Genomic DNA, 21,712 nt, shown 5'->3' with positions numbered 1-21,712 from the left:
AAAGAAAGAAAGAAAGAAAGAAAGAAAGAAAGAAAAAGGAGAGAAAAGAAAGAGTCCTGTTACCCAGATATCTACACTTGACATAGTGGTGGCTGAAGGTTTGCTCTTTCCCTGCATTTCTCCTCTCTAAACTGACTTGGTACCAAGGGCCTGCACTTGGGAGGGGGCTTGGTGGCAGACGGCAGTCTGGGACAGAAGGAAAGGAAAATTGTCTGACCCACATGATGCCTTTTCTTTTTTTTATACACTCCCCGCCCAGTGTGGAGCCCAGCGTGGGCCTTGAACTCACAACCCTATGATCAAGACCTGAATGGAGATCAAGAGCTGCATGCTTAACCAACTGAGCCACCCAGGTAACCCAGTGTTTTTGAAATGAAATCCAAGAGCAGAGTTGTAACCAGTTTGAGTCTCCAGGGTCTGTTGGCAGGGATGCACGTCTCAGCCGATTTAGGTTGTTGGATACAGAGAAGACAGGCTTCCTGACCTCCCCTCCACCCAGGAATGTTGTGCCCCTCACAATGGGAGTACTTACCATCCACATCCAGACCCAAGAAGGTTTCCTGCTTATCAAATGTGAATGAAGCACTTGTGTAAGGTCTGCAGGTGTCTGGCGGGTCATGGCCAAATGAAGAAGTCAAATAACAGTCATCCAGGGAGTCCTGCGGGTCTTCATTCTCTTCTGCCACTGGCAGCTCCCTGTGGAGCCTCGTGTGACAGGCAGGACTGGAGATGCAACAAGAAAGTTGAGTCAACATGGAGTCCCAGCTGCTTTGGGTGGCAGGGAGGAAGCACTGGGCACAGAAAAGAAATGCGAAGTCTTCTTCCTATGAACCTTTCTGCCTCCATCTGGGGCCTGAGTGTGGATATATCGGGGATAGATGAGGCAGGCAGGGAGGGAGCAAGAGCTAGAGGTGCTCAGAGCATGGCCAGAATGGGAGACTAAAGGGAAGGAGTCTGAACCACCCCAGCACACAGCAGTCACAACACACAGCACACTCAGAAAACAATAAAACCAGCATCAACACTTTGGTATACGTTTTGTTGACATTTACAGAAAGCACCAAGACAACCCCAGACTGGCAGCATTGTAGATTCCTAGAAAGCTCGTGTGTCCGAGGCCTACTTGTCTAAATACTGAGATATGAATTTTTTACACACTTTTCTTGCCATGAATTCCTGCCAGCGTCATAATGCGAAACGAGCAGAGACAGATGTGCATCTTAGGCTGGACTCAATACAAAGAGAGACCGTGAGAATGCAAGAAATCCTGTGATTGGTTAGTATACCTGTGTCAATGGCCTGAACCTCCAAATTTGGGACGCAGAAAGAAAGGGGCCTATACGAGTACCACAGTGAAAAAGAGAACATTGCTAACGGACCATTTTATGGGTGTCTGAATGGGTGAAATAGGTACATTTAGCACTTTCTAGATTTGCCGAGAGCCAAGATCCCCAGACATCACCACTGCATTAAAGCCCATGATTCTTCAGAGTTACCTGGGGCATATCCGTCCTTGGTCTTCTTCCTCCACAAGATCATTATGACTGTCTACAAATAAATACAGACAGGGCCAGTCACATTCAACAACACCATGTGTACATTCCAATTAAGTATCCGATACAACTAGCACACGGACTGTGTGCCGCTTAGCGGGGCAGCAGGATATTGTGAGAATAACCATCCAGGAGGCCTCAGGTAGTGTCTTGGGAATGTGCCTTGGTCTGCTTTCCTGAGCCATTGGGCATGAGCTCCCTGCTGTGGTAGAGCCACATCTCAAGAGTCTGTGTACAGAGTGAAACATGTGTTTTGCCACAGATTCTGGGGAACAGCTTACCTACATTCTAAAAACTTAGTGCAACCTTCTCTCATTACCTTATGCTATGAGATAAATGGTTTAAGGGAATTTAGACAGAGAGACCAGACTGATGGATGGAATCTGCAAACCCTCATGTCAAAAGAAACCTTTTGTGTACAATTCTTTGTGCTTACAGACATATGAGCCATGCATGGGAGGGGCAAAGGCCAGAATCAGCTGTGCTTCAAGGAAACCTACGAGCAAGCTGATGGTAGAGGTGTTGATGACCTGATACTCTGATGACAACTCAGTGTAGACAGCCAACATAGAGGACACAGACACTGGGAGTCAGAGCAGTCAGGCAGGGAAACAACAAATCGAAAGATGTAGGTAAGGCTGCCAACATCTTTGGACAGGCACAAAAATTCAAGAGACAATATTCAGCTATGAAAATGAGAGCATTGCAGATGAAGAGAGTATTTAATGGAAATAAGGAAATAAAGGAACAAAGACAGAGACCTCTGCATGTGGAGTACAAGTGAGTGTGAACTGTCACATCTGCCTTGAATCGAATGTCCTAAGTTCTGTCAGAATCTATTAGCATGGCCTGAGTGAGGTACAAAGGGTAGGTGCATGACTCACCTGAGGTTTGTGCTAAAAAGTGTATCCTAGAGCCTGACTCAGATCCTTATGTCTACTGGGCTTCTACAGAGCAATGACACATTTCTGCACAACCAGAGGTTGGGATCCCAAAAAGAGGGGGTCAACTTGGGAGTCCAGTTGGAGCTTTATCACCTTGACAATGGAGGACTCACTAGCTACTTCCAGAGCAGAACAGATGTCCAGATCTTCTAATGAGGTGATGTCAGCCTTCCCACAAGTCCCGAGGGAGTCAGACCGGTCAGGAAGGGCCGAATAAGTCAAATAGCATTCATCCAGGGAGTCACTAGGGGTATCCTCTTCCACCTCTGGCAGCTCTGTGGTGAGCCTGGGAGGGTCGGGAGATCTTGAAGATTAACACAAGAAAAGTAGACACCCCAGCATCCTACTGGTATTGATGGGAGGCCAAGAAGTATACTCATAACGAAGGGGCACAGCCATGATTAACAGCAAAAACTATCCTCCTGTTACAGGGGCAGAGTGTGGCTGCTGTGGGGGCAGTAGGGACAGATAGAGAACAAAAGGTGCTCAGGATAGTGGCCGCAGAGCTAAGCTTCTGAGCAACAAACTGAACGACTGTGGAATGGAACACATAGCTGACAGCGCACATGGAGAATCCTCAAGGTGGCTTCAACACTTTTGCATAAATATTGTTGATACTACCTTGGGTGACCAAGTGAACACAGGCTTTAAAAGACAACATCAACATGGAGAGACCGTGTGTCGTCGGTGCCTCTTTCTCATCCTGTGACATGACGTGAATTTTTTTTTAGGTATTCTTTGGCTATAATATATCCTCGGTGTGGTAACACCAAACAGGGAGAGGCAGATAGGCCTCTCACTCTTTTTACAAAAGGAGTGAACAGGGGAATGCAGAGAATCCCAGTGACTGCTAATTCACGAAGTTCCACCCCCTGCAGGTTATTGAAGTGAAGGGGTCAGTAAATGGAACTTAACCATGTAACATGTGAAGCCACACTTCATGGTTAAACAAAGGTACTTTGTGATTGGAGAACGGATAAAACAGGCATGTCTGGCAGTTTCTGTTTCTTCCTTGAAATGCAGTCCTTCAGTTTAACCACTGAAATAACAACCCAGGATTCTTCAGAGTTACCTGGGGCCTAGGGGGTCTTGGTCTTCTTCCTCCTTATGAGAGATTTGATTTTCTGTAAATACATGAAGACAGGGCAGTCATTAAGCAGATCCTGCTCGGTACATTAATAATCTAGTGTCTAATGCTAGCCAGGCACTCAGATATGCTCAATGTGAGAACAGGTTTAGTCAGAAGAATATTTCAGGGTGCTTCTGATATTGTTGTATGATAAGTGGCTTGATTTCCTGGCCTGAGGCATTGGGAAAAATTTACTTTTTCTAGGAGATCATCATCACGGTTGCCCTTGGCTTAAGTCTGTGCAAACACTTTACTTACCTTTTTCATACAAATTCTGGGGAGCCAGCCTCCATGCATTCTAAAAGGATTACTGCAGAATTCAGCCTCTGCTCATCAGAGAGCCTGCTTGTTAAAGACTTAGTGGAATTTATACACTGAGAGTAAACAGATGGAATGCAAAGACAAACCCTCAATGAAAGTGAGTCTTTGGTGCTACAGAGAACGTTGGCTCAATTCGTGTAGTGGGGTAATGCAAAGCACAGCTCTGCTTTGGGAAATATAAAAACAAGCTATCAGTGGAGGCACTGAGGGTGGGTTTTCAGACAACTGTTTAGGAAGACAAGTCAACCAAAAGGAAAGACAGAGCGGGGTTGGGAAGAGGAAAAACCAGTTAACCCTGGACAAGAATGCCAACTGACAGTGGCAGGCATAGATTCGTAAAGGACCTGGCTCAGAGATGAAACGTAGAGCTTATTGAAGGTGAGAAGAGAGGTTTCATCCAAATTAGGTCTGACAGACAACTTCTGTGGTCATGTTGCTGAGGTGAGTTGAGTTTATCCTGCCTCCTTCGCCCAATGACCTTACAGAGAAGCCAACATGACATGGACATGCCCTGGGACTAGGAAGAGAGCAAAGCTCCTGAACACACCTGACATCTGTGCTTAAAACTCAATCCTAGAGCCTAGTTCAGATCAATATGTCTCTACAGGGCCTCCCCACAGGGATGACCTCTCTCGGCACAGCAGAGGTCTGGGGTACAAAGAACAGGAGATCTGTGTGGGTGTCCAGTTGGAACTTTATCACCTTGACAATGGAGTACTCACTGGCCACTTCTAGAGAGGAACAGACTTCCAGGTCCTCAGGTGAGAAGATGGCGGCGCTTCTGTAAGGCCAGTAGGAGTCAGACATCTCGGGAAGAACTGAATATGTCAAGTAGTGTTTATCCGGAGAGGCCCGTGAGATGACGACCTGCTCTACCACCTCTAGCAGCTGTCCGCTGAGCCTGCAGGGTGGGGACAACCGAAGATTAACCTGAGAGGGATCTGAAATCCTATGTCCTGTCTGGCTTTGATGGAAGGGACAAAGGAATGGTCAAGAAAGCAGAGAGGCTGACCCATTCAAGAGAGAAACAACTCTTCTTGTTTGAGTGCGACAAGCTCGTTTGTCACAGGAGCAGCAGATAGAAAGGACAGTAAGTGCTCAGCACACAGGCCAAACAGCAAGCTTGTGAGGAAGGAGCCTCAATTATCTCTGTGCCATCCAGTCATGACTCTCTACATACAGAGTCTCAGAATGGTGGCTTTCCCCCTTCCTGTCAAATGGCATCCAGTTCTGCATGGAGTGGCCAAGCGACTGTCCCAGCTATCTCATCCAGAAAGGCCTCATTCTCTCAATATCTGGCACGATAGTATATGTTTGTCTTCTTGCTGTGATATGTTCTTGCTAGGAACACATGTCAACGTGATAAATCTAACAGGCAGAAAGAAGACATGCATCTCTCAATAAAGCACAGAGGACAGAATGAGCGAGCTCAGCGATCCCTGGGACATATTAGTTTACCTGGGTCAGCTGACTGCGGGTTACTCAACTAGAGAAGTAATTAAGAAATGGCAAGCAATCCAAGTACCACAAAAAAACGGAAAACATGGTGAAAATGGATAAATGGTCCTCGACTGAATAGATAATATAGTTCTCTTCAGCACTTTCTGCTTTTCCCTGGGTGCCACTTTTGAATTCACAGCCCCCAAGTATTCAGAATTACCTGGGGGCAACTGACTCTTGTCCTTTCGGTCCCTCCTGATCAATTTCGTTTTCTGCAAATAAAGGAAGAGAAAGAGTTACATGACGCAGACTCCCCTTCACACATGCCCACTCTTAGGTCCCATGTAGCACAGGAGAGCAACAGAAGCAGAGTGAAAACGGGCAACCGTGAGAGAACTCATCCAGGAGGGCTTAGGAGGGCCCTGCAAGCAATCACTGGCATTGCTCTCTTAAGCCATTAAACAAGTGACCCTGGTATGACAGGCCATCATCAGAGCATCCTGTCTTGAGTGTATGCAAACAACACGTTGATTCTTTTCCCCCCGAGATCCTGGGGAAGAACCTGGTTGCTTCCTAGACGGTTGCTGCAATATTCAGGCTTTTGTCATCTGAAATGCTGTTGGTGAATGGTTGAGACGAAGAAGCCATTGAGATTAAACCCATGAATGGAATCTATACACCATCAAAGCAGAACAATCTTCAAGGCTGCATAGATACTGGGGCCTTTCATGGCGTACGTGTGTTTCAGGATCCTGCGTGGCTCAAGAGAAACATACACTGTCCGATAACATTGGTCCAGTTCTGCTTCTCAGCTAACTTGAGATGAGGGAAGAAAAACGAAGAGACAGACTAAAGGAGGGGAACGCACCAGGGGAGTGACACCTCCAAAGATATAGGAAAGCCTGCCAAGGCTGTCAGGCATCAAAGGAGAGAGACAAGTGGGGTTTAGAATAGCAAAACCAATTAACCCTGGACAAGAATGCCAACTGACAGTGGCAGGCATAGATTCGTAAAGGACCTGGCTCAGAGATGAAACGTAGAGCTTATTGAAGGTGAGAAGAGAGGTTTCATCCAAATTAGGTCTGACAGACACCTTCTGTGCTCATCTTGCTCAGGTGAGTTGAGTGTGGCCCGATGACCTGACAGAGAAGCCAACATGACATGGGCATGCCCTGGGACTAGGAAGAGAGCAAAGCTCCCTGACACACCTGACATCTGTGCTTCAAACTCAATCCTAGAGCCCAGTTCAGATCAATATGTCTCTACAAGGCCTCCCCACAGGGATGACCTCTCTCGGCACAGCAGAGGTCTGGGGTACAAAGAACAGGAGATCTATGTGGGTGTCCAGCTGGAGCTTTATCACCTTGACAATGGAGTACTCACTGGCCACTTCTAGAGAGGAACAGACTTCCAGGTCCTCAGGTGAGAAGATGGCGGCGCTTCTGTAAGGCTGGTAGGAGTCAGACAGCTCGGGAAGAACTGAATATGTCAAGCTGTTATTATCCGCAGAGTCCCATGAGCCGACCTGCTCTACCACCTCTAGCAGCTGTCCGCTGAGCCTGCAGGGTGGGGACAACCGAAGATTAACCTGAGAGGGATCTGAAATCCTATGTCCTGTCTGGCTTTGATGGAAGGGACAAAGGAATGGTCAAGAAAGCAGAGAGGCTGACCCATTCAAGAGAGAAACAACTCTTCTTGTTTGAGTGCGACAAGCTCTGTTTGTCACAGGAGCAGCAGATAGAAAGGACAGTAAGTGCTCAGCGCACAGGCCAAACAGCAAGCTTGTGAGGAAGGAGCCTCAATTATCTCTGTGCCATCCAGTCATGACTCTCTACATACAGAGTCTCAGAATGGTGGCTTTCCCCCTTCCTGTCAAATGGCATCCAGTTCTGCATGGAGTGGCCAAGCGACTGTCCCAGCTATCTCATCCAGAAAGGCCTCATTCTCTCAATATCTGGCACGATAGTATATGTTTGTCTTCTTGCTGTGATATGTTCTTGCTAGGAACACATGTCAACATGATCAATCTAACAGGCAGAAAGAAGACATGCATCTCTCAATAAAGCACAGAGGACAGAATGAGCGAGCTCAGCGATCCCTGGGACATATTAGTTTACCTGGGTCAGCTGACTGTGGGTTACTCAACTAGAGAAGTAATTAAGAAATGGCAAGCAATCCAAGTACCACAAAAAAACGGAAAACATGGTGAAAATGGATAAATGGTCCTCGACTGAATAGATAATATAGTTCTCTTCAGCACTTTCTGCTTTTCCCTGGGTGCCACTTTTGAATTCACAGCCCCCAAGTATTCAGAATTACCTGGGGGCAACTGACTCTTGTCCTTTCGGTCCCTCCTGATCAATTTCGTTTTCTGCAAATAAAGGAAGAGAAAGAGTTACATGACGCAGACTCCCCTTCACACATGCCCACTCTTAGGTCCCATGTAGCACAGGAGAGCAACAGAAGCAGAGTGAAAACGGGCAACCGTGAGAGAACTCATCCAGGAGGGCTTAGGAGGGCCCTGCAAGCAATCACTGGCATTGCTCTCTTAAGCCATTAAACAAGTGACCCTGGTATGACAGGCCATCATCAGAGCATCCTGTCTTGAGTGTATGCAAATAACACGTTGATTCTTTTCCCCCCGAGATCCTGGGGAAGAATCCGGCTGCTTCCGAGAGGGTTGCTGCAACATCTACGACATCGGCCACAGCAACTTGTTTCATGACACATCTCCAAAGGCAAGAGATACAAAAGATAAAATGAACTTGTGGGACTTCATCAAGATAAAAAGCTTCTCCACAGCAAAGGAAACAGACAAAAAAACTAAGAGGGAGCCCTGGAATTGGAGAATATATTTGCAAATGACACTACAAATAAAAGAGTGGTATCCAAGATCTACAAAGAACATCTCAAACTCAATATAAAAGAAACAAGTAAACAAATCATAAAATGGGCAGAAGACATGAATAGACATTTTTCCATTGAAGACATACAAATGGCTAACAGACACATGAAAAAATGTTGAAAATCATTAGCCATCAAGGAAATTGAAATCAAAAGCACACTGAGATACCACCTTACACCAGTTAGAATGGCAAAAATTGAGAAGGCAAGAAACAACAATTGTTGGAGATGATGTGGAGAAAGGGGATTCTTCCTACATTGTTGGTGGGAATGCAAGTTGGTACTGCCACTCTGGAAAACAGTGTGGAGTCCCTTAAAAAGTTAAAAATGGAGCTACCCTATGATCCAGCAATTGCACTACTGGGTATTTACCCCAAAGATACAGACGTAGTGAAGAGAAGGGCCATATGCACCCCAATGTTCATAGCAGCATTGTCCACAGTAGCTAAATCATGGAAGAAGCCAAGATGCCCTTCAACAGATGACTGGATTAAAAAGAAGTGGTCCATATATACAATGGAATATTACTCAGCTATCAAAAAGAACGATGTCTCAACATTTGCTGCAACATGGACGGCACTGGAGGAGATAATGCTAAGTGAAATAAGTCAAGCAGAGAAAGACAATTATCATATGGCTTCTCTCATCTATGGAACATAAGATCTAGGAAGATCAGTAGGAGAAGAAAGGCATAAAGTAAGGGGGGGGTAATCAGAAGGGGGAATGAAGCAAGAGACTATGGACTCTGAGAAACAAACTGAGGGCTTCAGAGGGGAGGGGGGTGGGGGAATGGGATAGGCTGGGGATGGGTAGTAAGGAGGGCACTGGGTGTTATACGCAACTAATGAATCATCGAACTTTTCATCAAAAACCATAGATGTACTGTATGGTGGCTAACATAATATAATCAAAAATATTATTATATATAAAAAAGAGAGAGATACAGTGAAAATTAGGAGGTCTGGAAGTGACCTCCTGTGCCTGGGCTGGAGAGGTATATGAGTCTGGCACGGCCACCTTGAGAGCAGTGATTGGCAGTGGCCCAGACATAAAAGTGCTGTGACTTAGACAGGAGTTGAGCAAAGCTCACTGACTCATGGAATGTCTTATATCAAACACAGTCCTACAGCCTGGATCACAACAGTTTGTAAGGATAGGATCTACTTATTGGGATTAAGACTCTGAGTTTACACAGGGTGTGAGGAACAAGGAATAGGGACACTACCTGGGGAACCACAGGGAGTTTCATCCCCTTTGGTATGGGACCATTCTCTGGCTACATCCAGAGCAGAGCCAATTTCCTGTTCTTCAAATGGGAACTCACCATCACTGTAAGACTGGTCGCTGTCACACCCTTCTTCCAGAACCGAAGGGGTCAAATCACAATCATCCACTCTGTCCTGTAGGACTTCCTTCTTTTCGACTTCTTCCTGCTCCACGCTGTGCCGGGTGAGACAGGAATGACAACAGATCAAACCAGGGGGATCAGACATCATGGCTTCCTAGCTGGTTTTGATGGGAGTCATAGGGAATGGTCACTAGAAGCAAAGGGCCATCGCTTGGAGAGGGAAAAAGCTATCCATCCTCCAAGAGGCAAAGTGTGGCAGCCAAGATGGGGGATGAGGGGAGAGTAGCAGCAGCAGATACGCAGAGCACTGCCCACAGCAGGGCTGACGAGGAATGAGACTCTACCACCCCAGTATGGTACAGTCACGGCATGAAGCACAGATGGAGAGCAGGCCCGGGGCAGCCACCACGTGCCTGAGTCGTGTTGACTTTAACATAGATTGACCAAGTGGTTACAGCTCTGGAGTCACTGCAGACTGCAGAAATGTGTGGCTGCTAGGCACCTTTGTATTAATAGTGTCACATGACACCCCACGTGTTTGGTTTTGGTAAGTTACTTCTCTTGCTGGTTAATTTTGCTAGTGTCTGTGTACCAATTCCTTTGCTGGTCACCTTCCTACCAAAACCCTTAGAGAACTGTGTAGGAAGTAGATACGCATCTTCTCCTGGTGTCCAGTCACAGGAAAGAATGGGTATTTTGTCCATATGGGGAGTCCTGAGGCTGGTGAATCCATCTTGGTTTACAGCACCACAGAGACAACAGGCAACAGGGCCATTCTTTACTGACCACCTACAGGTTTGCTAATCCTTGCATCTGACATCTGTGACTCTCTTGACCTCACTTCCTTTTCTTTCTGAGACCCTGTCCATTTTTACCTACACATTACCAGTTCCTGAACATTCATTGTCACCTGGGGGTCCGTGTTTCTTCTTCATGTTCATCCTCCTCCTCGTCATAATTTTCTGCAAATAAATTCAGAAATTCCCGTCAGCTATTCCCACATCACCACTATGAACACAGTGGCCTATATGGCCTGAGAGACATAAGTGTCCTTGCATGACTAGGCATCCACTGCATTTAGGGCACTGTCTTTAAGAATTGCTGTGGCATGGCTTTCTGATGCATCAGGCAGTGTGTCTCTGATTCTGAGGATCAGCATCACTGACCCTGGGCAACAGCTTCTACTGTCTCTTGTTGTCCATATCAGGGGATGCTTGTCCAGTTTCAATCTTGACTTCTGCAAACCATGTCTAGCAGCGTGCCACGAGTCGCACCACAGGAACAGACTCTCTGTGCATTCACAGCTCTCACATAGAGCCTCCTCCTTGTCCTGAGGACAGGACAACCACCCTGTCCCACATCCAACCACTGGGGACTTCATGGGCCCCCGCGTGGGCTCCTGTGTTACCAAGGGGTCATCTATGAAACGTGTTCCTGTCTAAACAGCGTTCCCACCTCCAAGTCCTACTGCATCAAGTTCCTCATCCAATTCCACATGGTCAGGGGCTCTACTTTGTCTGAAGTGCATTCATGAATTTTCCGTATCTGCTCACTACAGTGACAACAGGTTATTTGATATATATTATAGATGAAGAGACAGAGATGGACGAAGTAAACCTCACTCTCTCACCCACAGTTAATACAGACGGGGCTGAGTCCGGGAACCTCCCACTTAGGCGGGGATCCTAGCACACTAACTAGCTGCCTCCTGTCACAGTCTCCTTTCCGGGATCTAACACTGGTGGATGCTGCCTCCTGCCCCAAGGGCTGCATTCCCTCAGGGAGGAAGCAGACATGTGGAGCACTATGACCTCCAGCCTGTGCATTTCTCCTCTCTGTTACCACCTTCTAGTCCTGGTCCTCTCATGGCCTTGCGCACAATGGGGAACACAGGACAGCTGCTACAAACAGTGTGAGGGCAAGTGGGAAGTCTCTTGTGAGCCCAGGGCCTTGCAGCAGCTCAGTGCAATCCTGGCTTGTGGCTGCCTTACCTGAGCTGAGCTTTCGGGCTAGGCACTTGGCCAGCCTGCGTCCCTCAGCCAGTTGCTCTTGGAAGCCCTGTCCTTGGCAATGCTCAGGGTCATCATGGGAGAGGAGGTCCTCGAGGTGTTTATCAAGGAGTTGGCAAACATCTCTCCCTTTGAGTAACTTATCATATAAACGGGTCAGCTCTTCAGTCTGGTCTTTGATCAGCAGATGGCACTGTCTACGGTGGGACAGAGAGAAAACTTAACAATGCAGAGAGTGGATCAATAGATTATAAGAGCTTTTGGGGAGATTTATGGGAGAATTTCCCACAAGCAGCCGCTGAAACAAATTTGTGCACATGTGTGGTTACCTGCCTGTGGCAGAGAAAGAAGAAAGTAAAACAAGGCCTCCTCTGTATCAGAGAGTGCTCCTGTGAGCCCCCTTGACATCCCTTGCATCTTTTCCTTCTGGAAACAGACCCAGGGGTCCTCCTAAGCACACGTCACAGACATGTCCCTCAGCTGCTCACTCTGGGCACACCCATTTCCCTGGAAAACTCCATATAGTGCATCGTGCAGCGAATGGACACACTGGCAGACAGAGAAGTGTGGACCGTAGGGCTGGTGTTAAGTCCTGAGCTCAGGAGAATGGCAGGGTCAAGAGGACAGCATTTGCTGAAGGAACGGATGACAAGCTGTAGTCAGCCAGGTCGTGACTGTGTGAAAGGGAAATGAGGTAGTGATCTCACAACACTGTGAATGTGCTAAATGCCACAAACTGTTCCCTTGAATTTGGCGACTTTGATATTTTTTTACAAGAGAGAATGAGGCTCTGAGTCATTGGAGTCCATCGTTTACCAATCACTGTTGTCTTAGTTGTTTTAGACATAGTTGTGGAACGTGCCTGCCGTGAGGGTTTCTGCCCTTCTGGCCCAGACTTGTTGCTGCCCCAGGTCAGAGATGCCCACAGCTTCCCTCCGGCCTCCCACACAGAGCCCTGCTTACCTGAGCTTCTCAGCCAATGTGTCTGCCCGCTCTCTCTTCTCCAGCTGCCCCTTCTCCCCCAGCACGGATTCGATGATGTCGCTGGACTCTTCGCACTCTGAGAAACAGAGATGCCTGTCTCAGTGGAAAGCTGGATATGCTGCGGTGCTCGCTGTCTTCAAGGGAGGAGATGGGGTCCATTCCAGCGCAAATGGAACCCTGGTAACCAGGCTCTGCACGGGAAGCTCCACTTCTCATTCCTCAGCCTCCTAACTACAGGGCATTCGATTCCTCCCTGTTTCAGAGCCCAGGAAAGAACAGCCCCAAAGCTCAGAGGGAAAGTAGACGCGGTGAGTAGCAGGTATTTGGCAGAGTCAGGATTCGTATCCCCTGACACCGACCCTGATCATGGCCACTCTAGCAAGTCTTGTGGGCTCTTAAGTAAAACACTAAGCAGGGACATGACGTAAGGCCCCCAGGACTCCAGGACCGATGGGTCCCCTGAACTAGGATTTCTATACTGAACAAGTATCTCAAAGGTAAAAATTCACCCGATACACTCATGTGAACTAGAATGCATAAAACCAGAAGGACCTGGAAGGAATATGGCCAAATCCTAATAAAGTGTGTGTTATTAGAAGCAGTAGAATTATGAACAGAGTTTACACGGTGCCAGGCTCTGTTGTTAGAGCTTTACAAGGAACTACTCAGTATTCATTTCGACTCAGAGAAGTAGCATCCACGATAGTAGTAGTTTAACAGAGGAGGAATCTGAGGCACAGGAAGATAGGCAGTTGGATTTGAGTCCAGGAAGCCTGGCCCAGAGCCCATGCTCTTCACCCCTGTGCTGTGTTACCTCCACCGCAAGCCCTAGGGTGATACCTGTTTTCATCATCTTCACAACTGTGTTCCCAGTTAATGGGATGATTATCGGGAAAGTTGTAAATAAAACTTTGTTTGTCCTTCCCTGAAAGCTCATCATCTCTTCACTTTCCTAAATAACAGGCTTCAATTTTTACTTTTGTCTGCATCAATTGTTTTTAATTATACCTCTCCTTGTTATATTGAAAGCAGATTGTGAGAAAATGAGAAAACTCCCGGTTCAGAGTTGTCAGGATTCCTTCCTATCACTCGGCTGTGCACATGCCCCATTCTCATGATTCCTCGGGCACCGCAGCCCCCTCTTAAAAATAAGGCCACCGAGCTCCTCATTTCAGGCTTACTGTGGGGGAGAGCCTACCCCACGCACTGGCTTGGGTGATTCCTGGGGCCATGGTCTCCCCCACTCACCCTCATTCTCTCTTGGCCACATGTCTCATGGCCCAGGCCTCGAACTGTTGGGCTCCCTACATCATTGAAGCTTCCCCAGCTCAGGGAGATACAGTGGAGGTAGCAGAAGTTATCTGATGTTCCCGGAAACACGCTCAGCCTTATCACAGGGTATCAAATGGCCTCTGTGGAGCCAGGAAGCAGAGCCTGCATGGGTTCCCTCTCACCAGGGGAGTCACTGTGTGGATGGCGTCACTCATGGATACCACAGTTTCAGAGAAAGCAGAAACCACCTCTATCTCCTTGAAAGCAGGTCATGTTACCTGCTACCCTCCCCCCATGTGTACCATCAGCATGTTTCCCCAGTGTCACTAGCTCGGTGCTTTGCCAGTGGGACATCAGAGGAACCTGACCTGATGGAGTTCTGCAGTCACTGTGATGCAGGATCTGATACAGCACAGAGACAATCCTGAGAGGACCAGGCATTTCTGTGTCTGCACCAGGAATCAATAACCGGGATGTGAACTCTAACCCCACCCTACTTGTCACAGCTAGCCTGTGGAGGTTGCTAACCTATTTGTCTTCAGTTTTCCCATCCTCAGCAAACTGAGGGTAAAATACCCACCTCTACCATTCCTGGATTGTGGTCAGAATGAAATTTATCGTGACAGTGGAAATAGAAAGGACAACATCTGCAGAGGGTTTTAGTTTCTCAGAAGGAATACAGACAGCCATCGCTTTGGTGAGCATGACCTTGTAGGACTTACTGTATTTCTGCAGCTGGTTGGCCAGGGAGTAGGCAGTAGCTTCGGATATAAGGAATTTCTCCTTGAGGTCTCGGAAGTCCTGCTTGCTTTTCTCCAGCTGGGATTGAAGGTCCTGGTTGATTTTCAGGAGGCTCTTTTCTGCCCCAGGATCGGAAAGAGGGCCAAGAGGTGCTGCCATGGTGACGTGTGGCAGAAGAGGTAGAGCTGGGGAATGAGCAGAAGAACCCCAAACACAGGATGGGTTAAAACCCAGTGAAATCAAGTAGGTTTAAATCAGGACTGAGGGTTGAGGATACAGGAATTCTCTACTTACTGTTGGGAACAATTTGAACAACACCCCACAGCACTTGAGACTCGGTAACCACAAAAACAAGGTTCAAGATGCCAGAGCTGATAGCCAAAGGCCCTGCCCCAGCTCAGACTCCAACCGGAATGACAGAGGGAGCACCCAGAATGCCAGGTAACGGTCTGCACTTGCAATAACAGATTTGGAACGCTGGGGCTTTCAATGGAACCCGGGGAGCCACTGCCTTCCAGTTGCCGAGGCTGTGCTGATACACCAGGCTGCCTGGTCTCCCCTGAAGGTCATCACTGATGGAGACCTACCCTCAGTGGCCACTCTCAATAGTTGTCCACCCTTGTGCTGAGACCACAGTTCCCATCTCTTTCTAAAAAATGATGTCAGCATAGTTCTCATTCTTCATTCTTATGTGTGTATAAAATCATCAAGGCACACATAGCTTCCCAAGAAGTTTCCCTTTTTTTTCTTAAGGATTTATTTATTTGAGAGAGAGAATGGGGCATGGGTAAAGGGAGAGAGTGAGACAAGGGGCTCAGTCTCACAACCCATGAGATCATCACCCTAGCCTAAACCAAGAGTCAGATGCTCAACTAACTGCACCTCTCCCAACAGGTATTCTTAAGGGCTGTCATGAACTCATCCCACTTGTCTTTAAGGTAAAACAGATCTTAAGGGAAATATTCCAAAGTCGCTGACTGTCACAATGTTCTTCTCTGTGTCTTCTCTAGTTTTTTTTTTTTCCCTAGCCATTAAAAACACGAGAAACATGCTAGTGCTTTAGTTATCTTTAGTTGCTTTGTATTTGAAAAGCTTTTAAATTTATTTGGATCTTCCTCTATTTACATCACATTTTTAGGATGTATGTAGTAAATAAAGTTTTCTTTAAAGCAAAACAAACAAACAAATGACAAAAAACCAAGAACATAAGAGAAAAACCAGAGTAAATCTATGCAATGAAGTTTGGAAACTGTTTCCTGTCCCTGCTCTCTCAGTGTTCTTCTTCCTGCATCTCTGTGTTATGTAGGCTACTCTTCCCCTTCTGTGGACATGTATTTTCAATTTTCTTAGCTATATACCTAGGAGCGGAATTGCTATGTCATATGTAACCCTATGTTTAACTTTTTGAGAAACTGCCAAACTATTTTCCACAGCAAAGCGACGACACCATTTTACACTCCCCTAAGAATGTGTAAGAATTCCATTTCTCTACAAGTCATACTAGTGGGGTGAAGTGATATCTCACTGTGCTTTAGATTTGTGTTTCCCTAATGACTGATGATACTGAGCACCATTTCATGTGTTCGTTGTTGCATGGGTATTATCCTTTAGAGAAAGTCTACTTAAACTCTCTTTCCTATTCTTAAGTTGGCTGTCTTTTTATGGCTTAGTTGGAAGAGGCTTTTTGGGTTTTGGGGTTTTTTGGGTTTTTTGTTTTTGTTTTTGTTTTTTGTATTCTAGATAGCAAACCTCCATCAGATATACAATTTGTAAATATTTCTCCCGTTGTGTGGATTGGCTTTTCACTTCCTTGATAGTGTCCTTTGAAACAAAAACCTTTTAATTTTGATGAAATCCGGGTTATCTATTTATTCTTGTTTTGCTTCTCCATTTAAGAAACTGGCTTCTAACCCCAAATCATGAAGATTTATAACTACATATTCCTCAAAACATTGCTTTTGAATGAGCACTTTCCTGGGTTTTAGGGGGTGGTGGACATTAGTTAATAATGTTTCTTGTCTCTTGATTAATTGTCTGTTGATTGATATCTCAATTGTTATTCTTGTGCTTGTTTTCCCTCCTATGGTGCATGCCGTAGCCTATAACAGAGATTTTGGAAATGGTATCTAATGATATCCTGGCCTTGATTCAGGGGAGAGTCCTGGTTATATAGTTGAGTTGGTCTACACCTCATGCAGAGTTTCACAAATTGCCAGGGCCTATAGTGGTGAGTAGTTGATTATTTTTCTGAGGAACACTTGTCCGGTAGTCCAGATCATTCTAGGGCTAGGGTGGACTTTCTCAGTCCCCTCCAGACCGAGAAGGCTGCAGGGGTTGGACCTAGTCAAGAATTTCATCTCTGGTCTTTGTGGAAAGTAGACATGCCTCAGGGTTTGGGGAAAGTTGTTCAATACAAATTGGTTCCCCTCCAATCTTCATATTATATACATGATTTCTTTGTAGAAAAGGTAAAAGGTGAAAAAAACTAAGAGGCAGCCCTCAGAATGGGAGAAGATATTTGCAAATGACACTACAGATAAAAGACTGGTATCCAAGATCTATAAAGAACTTCTTAAACTCAATACACGAGAAACAAATAATCAAATCAAAAAGTGGGCAGAAGTTATGAACAGACACTTTTCCAATGAAGACATACAAATGGCTAACAGACACATGGAAAAATGTTCAAAATCATCAACCATCAGGGAAATTCAAATCAAAACCACATTGAGATACCACCTTATGCCAGTTAGAATGGCAAAAATGGACAAGGCAAGAAACAACAGATGTTGGAGAAGATGTGCAGAAAGGGGAACCCTCTTACACTGTTGGTGGGAATGGAAGTTGGTACAGCCACTTTGGAAAACAGTGTTGAGGTCCCTCAAAAAGTTAAAACTAGAGCTACCCTATGACCCAGCAATTGTACTCCTGTGTATTTACCCCAAAGATATGGACGTAGTGAAAGGAAGGGCCATATGCACCTCAAAGTTCATAGCAGCATTGTCCACAATAGCTAAATTGTGGAAGGAGCCAAGATGCCCTTCAACAGACAAATGGATAAAGAAGATGTGGCCCATATATACAATGGAATTTTACTCAGCCATCAGAAAGGAAGATTACCCAACCTTTGCAGTACCATGGGCTGGACTGGAGGAGATTATGCTAAGTGAAATAAGCCAAGCAGAGAAAGATAATTATCATATGGTTTCACTCATTTATGGAAGATAAGAAATAGCAGGGAGATTGGTAGGAGAAGGAAGGGAAGAATGAAGGGGGTGTAAACAGAAGGGGGAATGAACCACGAGAGACTATGGACTCTGGGAAACAAACTGAGGGCTTCAGAGGGGAGGGGGTGAGGGGATTGGGATAGGCCGGTGACGGGTATTAAGGAGGGCACATATTGCATGGGGCACGGGGTGTTATGCGCAAACAATGAATCATGGAATGGCGCCTGGGTGGCTCAGTCCTTAAGCATCTGGCTTTGGCTCAGGGCGTGATCCCAGAGTCCTGGGATTGAGCCCCACATCAGGCTCCTCCTCTGCTGGGAGCCTGCTTCTTCCTCTCCCACTTCCCCTGCCTGTGTTCCCTCTCTCGGTGCCTCTCTCTCTGTCAAATAAATAAATAAAATCTTTAAAAAAAAACAAAAAACAAAACAAAAACAAAACACACACACACAAAAACAATGAATCGTGGAACACTACATCAAAAACTAAGGATGTACTGTATGGTGGTTAACACAACATAATAAAAATTTTTTTTAAAAAAAGTAAAGGTGAAAGGATATTTATTTTAGAACAACTTGTCTGTTCTTCGCCAATTGTCTGTGCTTTTAAAAATGTGTAAAGGATAATTCAAGGTCAAATACCTTCTTAGCAAAAGTACAGTTCTTGCACCCTACCAGGTGATTATACTGAATCCTATGAATTGTCTTATTACTCAGATGTTATCCTTTTCCTGATGAGAAAAAAAAAAAAACCTGAGAAATATTACAAAGCTTCCCAAGGCCACATATCTAGTGAAGAGAGGAGGCAGCATTAGAAACCATTTCGGGGGGCACCATACAACTCGACCTCAGCCTAGGTCTTGATCTCAGGGTCGTGAATTGGAGCCCTGTGTTGGGGTCCACTTAAAAAAAAAAAAAGGCAACCAATCTAGCAGATATCCCATTGGGTTTTCATATGCTTATTATCATTTGGATGTCTTCTTTTGGGATGGGCTTTTTTAAATATTTCTGCCCATTAATATACTAGGTTTTTTCTCATTTTCTTTGTGATTTATAAGAGTTCTTGATATATTTTGGATGAGTGTTTTGTCAGATATATGTATTGAAAATAATACATTGGTCTATAGATGGCCTTTTCATTTTTGTAGAATGTCTTATGGTATACAGTAGCCTTTATTTTTCATGAACAACAATTTAATTGAATTTTTTATGGTGAGTGCTATTGTCCTGTTTTAGAAATATTTGTCTATGCCAATATTGTGAAAATACTTCCTATTTTTCTTTTATAAGCTTTGTAATTCTTGCTTTCATATCTCCAATTAATTTCAATATGTAGTGGGAAGTGTTTGTTAATATTTACTTTTTAAAAAACAAATCATCTTTTGCTCTATTACCTTTAACAGAAAAGTCTTCCACTTCCCCAGTAAAGAATATTAACATATACACACACACGTATACAAAATCAAATAGCTGTGCATATGTGGGTATATTTTTGAATCGCTGTTCTTTCACTTTGATATATTTATGTCGGTTAAGTGTCTGACATTGATTCCGGCTCAGGTCATGATCTCATTGGTGGTGAGATCCAGCCCCAAGTAGGTCTCCATGCTCAGCAGGGAGTCTGCTTAATATTCTGTCCCTCTCCTTCTCCCTCTACTGCTCCCCCACTCACTTTCTCTCCCTCTCTCTCAAATCAATCAATCTTATAAACAAAACAGAATTTCCAAACTATTTTCTAGAGTAGTTGTAGAATTTAACATGCCCATCAGCAGTGTACGAGAATTCTAGCTCCTACACATCCTTGCCTATACTTGGAATGGAGATTCTTTTCATTTTTGCCATTTTAATTGGCAGATAGTGGTTTCAATTTGCATTTTCCTAAAGTAATGATGTAGATCTTGTCATGTCCTTATATGCCTTCCGTATATATGCTTTGCTGAGCTGTTCACAAATCTTTTACCCATGTTATCGTTTTATTTTATTTTTTTAAAGGTTTTATTTATTTATTTGAAATAGAGAGCAAGAGTGGGGGGGGTGTGGAGGTGGGGTGGGGAGGGCAGAGGGGGAGGGAGAAGCACATTCCCTGCTCAGTAGGGAGACTGACAGAGGGGGTAGGGGCTAGATCCCAGGACCCTGAGATCATGACCTGAGCCAAAGGCAGCTGCTTCACCAACTGAGCCACCCAGGCACTTTTCTTTTACCCATTTTTCAATTGGATTGTTTGTCTTCTTCTTAAATTTTGAGAGTTCTTTCAATGGTTCTATTAGGAGATCTTCACCAGATCTGTAATTTATAAATATATTCTCCTTCTATGTTTTCCCTTGATTTTGCATTCTCTCACCAATGTCTTGTGAAGAGCAGAAATTTTCAATCTTGATGAAGTCCAAATTTGTTCTTTCATTAATCACAATTTTGGTGTCATATCTAAGAAACCATTGTCCGGGGGTGCCTGGGTGGCATAGTCGGTTAAGTGTTGTGATGCCAGGGTCCTGGGATCTAGCCCCACATCGGGCTCTTTGCCCAGCGGAGCGCCTGCTTCTCTCTCTCCCTCTGCCTCTCCCCTGCTTGTGCTTTCTCACTCTGTCAAATAAATAAATAAAATCATTAAAAAAAAAACAGAAAGAAATCATTGTCCAACTTTAGGTTCTAAACACTTTTTTAAAGATTTATTTATTGGGGTGCCTGGGTGGCTCGGTTGGTTACTCATCTGCCTTTAGCTGAGGTCATGATCCCAGGGTCCTGGGATTGAGCCCCCTGTCGGGCTTCCTGATCAGCAGAAAGTCTGCTTCTCCCTCTCCCTCTGCCTGCCCCTCTGCTTGTGTTCTGTCTCTCTCCAATAAACAAAATCTTTTTAAAATTATAGATTTATTTATTTAATTTGCGAGAAAGTGACAGAGAGAGAGCAAATAGGGGGAGGGAAAGAGGGAAAGAAATTGAAGCAGACTCCCCACTGAGTGCATAGCCAACTCTGGGCCTGATCCCACCACCCATGAGCTCAGGACCTAAGTCAAAATCATGAGTCAGATGAGCCACCAACTGTGTCACCCAGGTGCTCCTAAAGACTTTTCTACTACGTTTTCTTTGAAAAGTCTTAACATTTTAAGGTTTCTATTTAGGCCCATACTCTATTTTAGGCTAATTTCTGCATGGTGTGATTTATGATTCCAATTTTATGTATTTATTTTCACATGCATATACATAGGTCATATCCATATTCATGTGCTGAAAATATTACACTTGACCACTTAGTGAAAGATTATACATTTTTTTAAAGATTTTATTTATTTATTTGACAGAGAGAGAGGCAGCCAGCAGAGAGAGGGAACACAAGTGGGGGGAGTGGGAGAGGAAGAAGCAGCCTCCCAGCGGAGGAGCCTGATGTGGGACTCGATCCCAGGACTCTGGGAACACGCCCTGGACCGAAGGCAGACACTTAACGACTGAGCCACCCAGGTGCCCCAAGATTATACATTTTTAAAAGATTTATTTATTTATTTTGGGGAGGGAGGGGCAGAGGGAGAGAGAGAGAGAATCCCAAGCTGACCCCCTGCTGAACATGGAGCCTGATGCAGGGCTAGATCCCAGGACCCTGAGATCATGACCTGAGCCAAAATCAAGAGTTGGACACTTTACCAACTGAGCCACCAGGACCTCCAAAAGATTATACTTCTTCTTTTTTTTTTCTTTTCACAGTTTGTTACAATTTATTTTTAAGGCCAGTTATGTGTTTTTATTAAGATGATTTGCTTTTGATTAAAATGACTATGAAGTATATTAAACACTTTTCTGTTTTCATAGAAGGAAGGCACCCAGCTGCCCAGCTACCACTTCCATGTGCTAGTCT

General features: G+C 45.2%; 1 protein-coding gene across 1 annotated transcript in view; it reads right to left on the bottom strand.

Moving 5' to 3' along the window:
- Positions 1-21,712, bottom strand: part of LOC123803439 (NBPF family member NBPF6-like) — a 45,175-nt gene that overhangs the window by 7,777 nt on the left and 15,686 nt on the right. Inside the window, exons 6-16 of the mRNA XM_087865732.1 lie at positions 14,627-14,830; positions 12,612-12,708; positions 11,631-11,845; positions 10,550-10,601; positions 9,616-9,731; positions 7,712-7,758; positions 4,670-4,916; positions 3,570-3,621; positions 2,611-2,783; positions 1,497-1,548; positions 533-723 (exon numbers count right to left, since the gene is read on the bottom strand). Coding sequence (XP_087721858.1) covers positions 533-723; positions 1,497-1,548; positions 2,611-2,783; positions 3,570-3,621; positions 4,670-4,916; positions 7,712-7,758; positions 9,616-9,731; positions 10,550-10,601; positions 11,631-11,845; positions 12,612-12,708; positions 14,627-14,830 — 1,446 coding nt within the window. The remainder of the gene's footprint in view (positions 1-532; positions 724-1,496; positions 1,549-2,610; positions 2,784-3,569; positions 3,622-4,669; positions 4,917-7,711; positions 7,759-9,615; positions 9,732-10,549; positions 10,602-11,630; positions 11,846-12,611; positions 12,709-14,626; positions 14,831-21,712) is intronic.

This window comes from Ursus americanus, chromosome 12 (genome assembly GCF_024610735.1).
Source record: "Ursus americanus isolate L20-20 chromosome 12, mUrsAme1.1.p, whole genome shotgun sequence".
Lineage (NCBI taxonomy): Eukaryota > Metazoa > Chordata > Mammalia > Carnivora > Ursidae > Ursus > Ursus americanus.
This window is presented reverse-complemented; position numbering and strand designations above follow the sequence as displayed.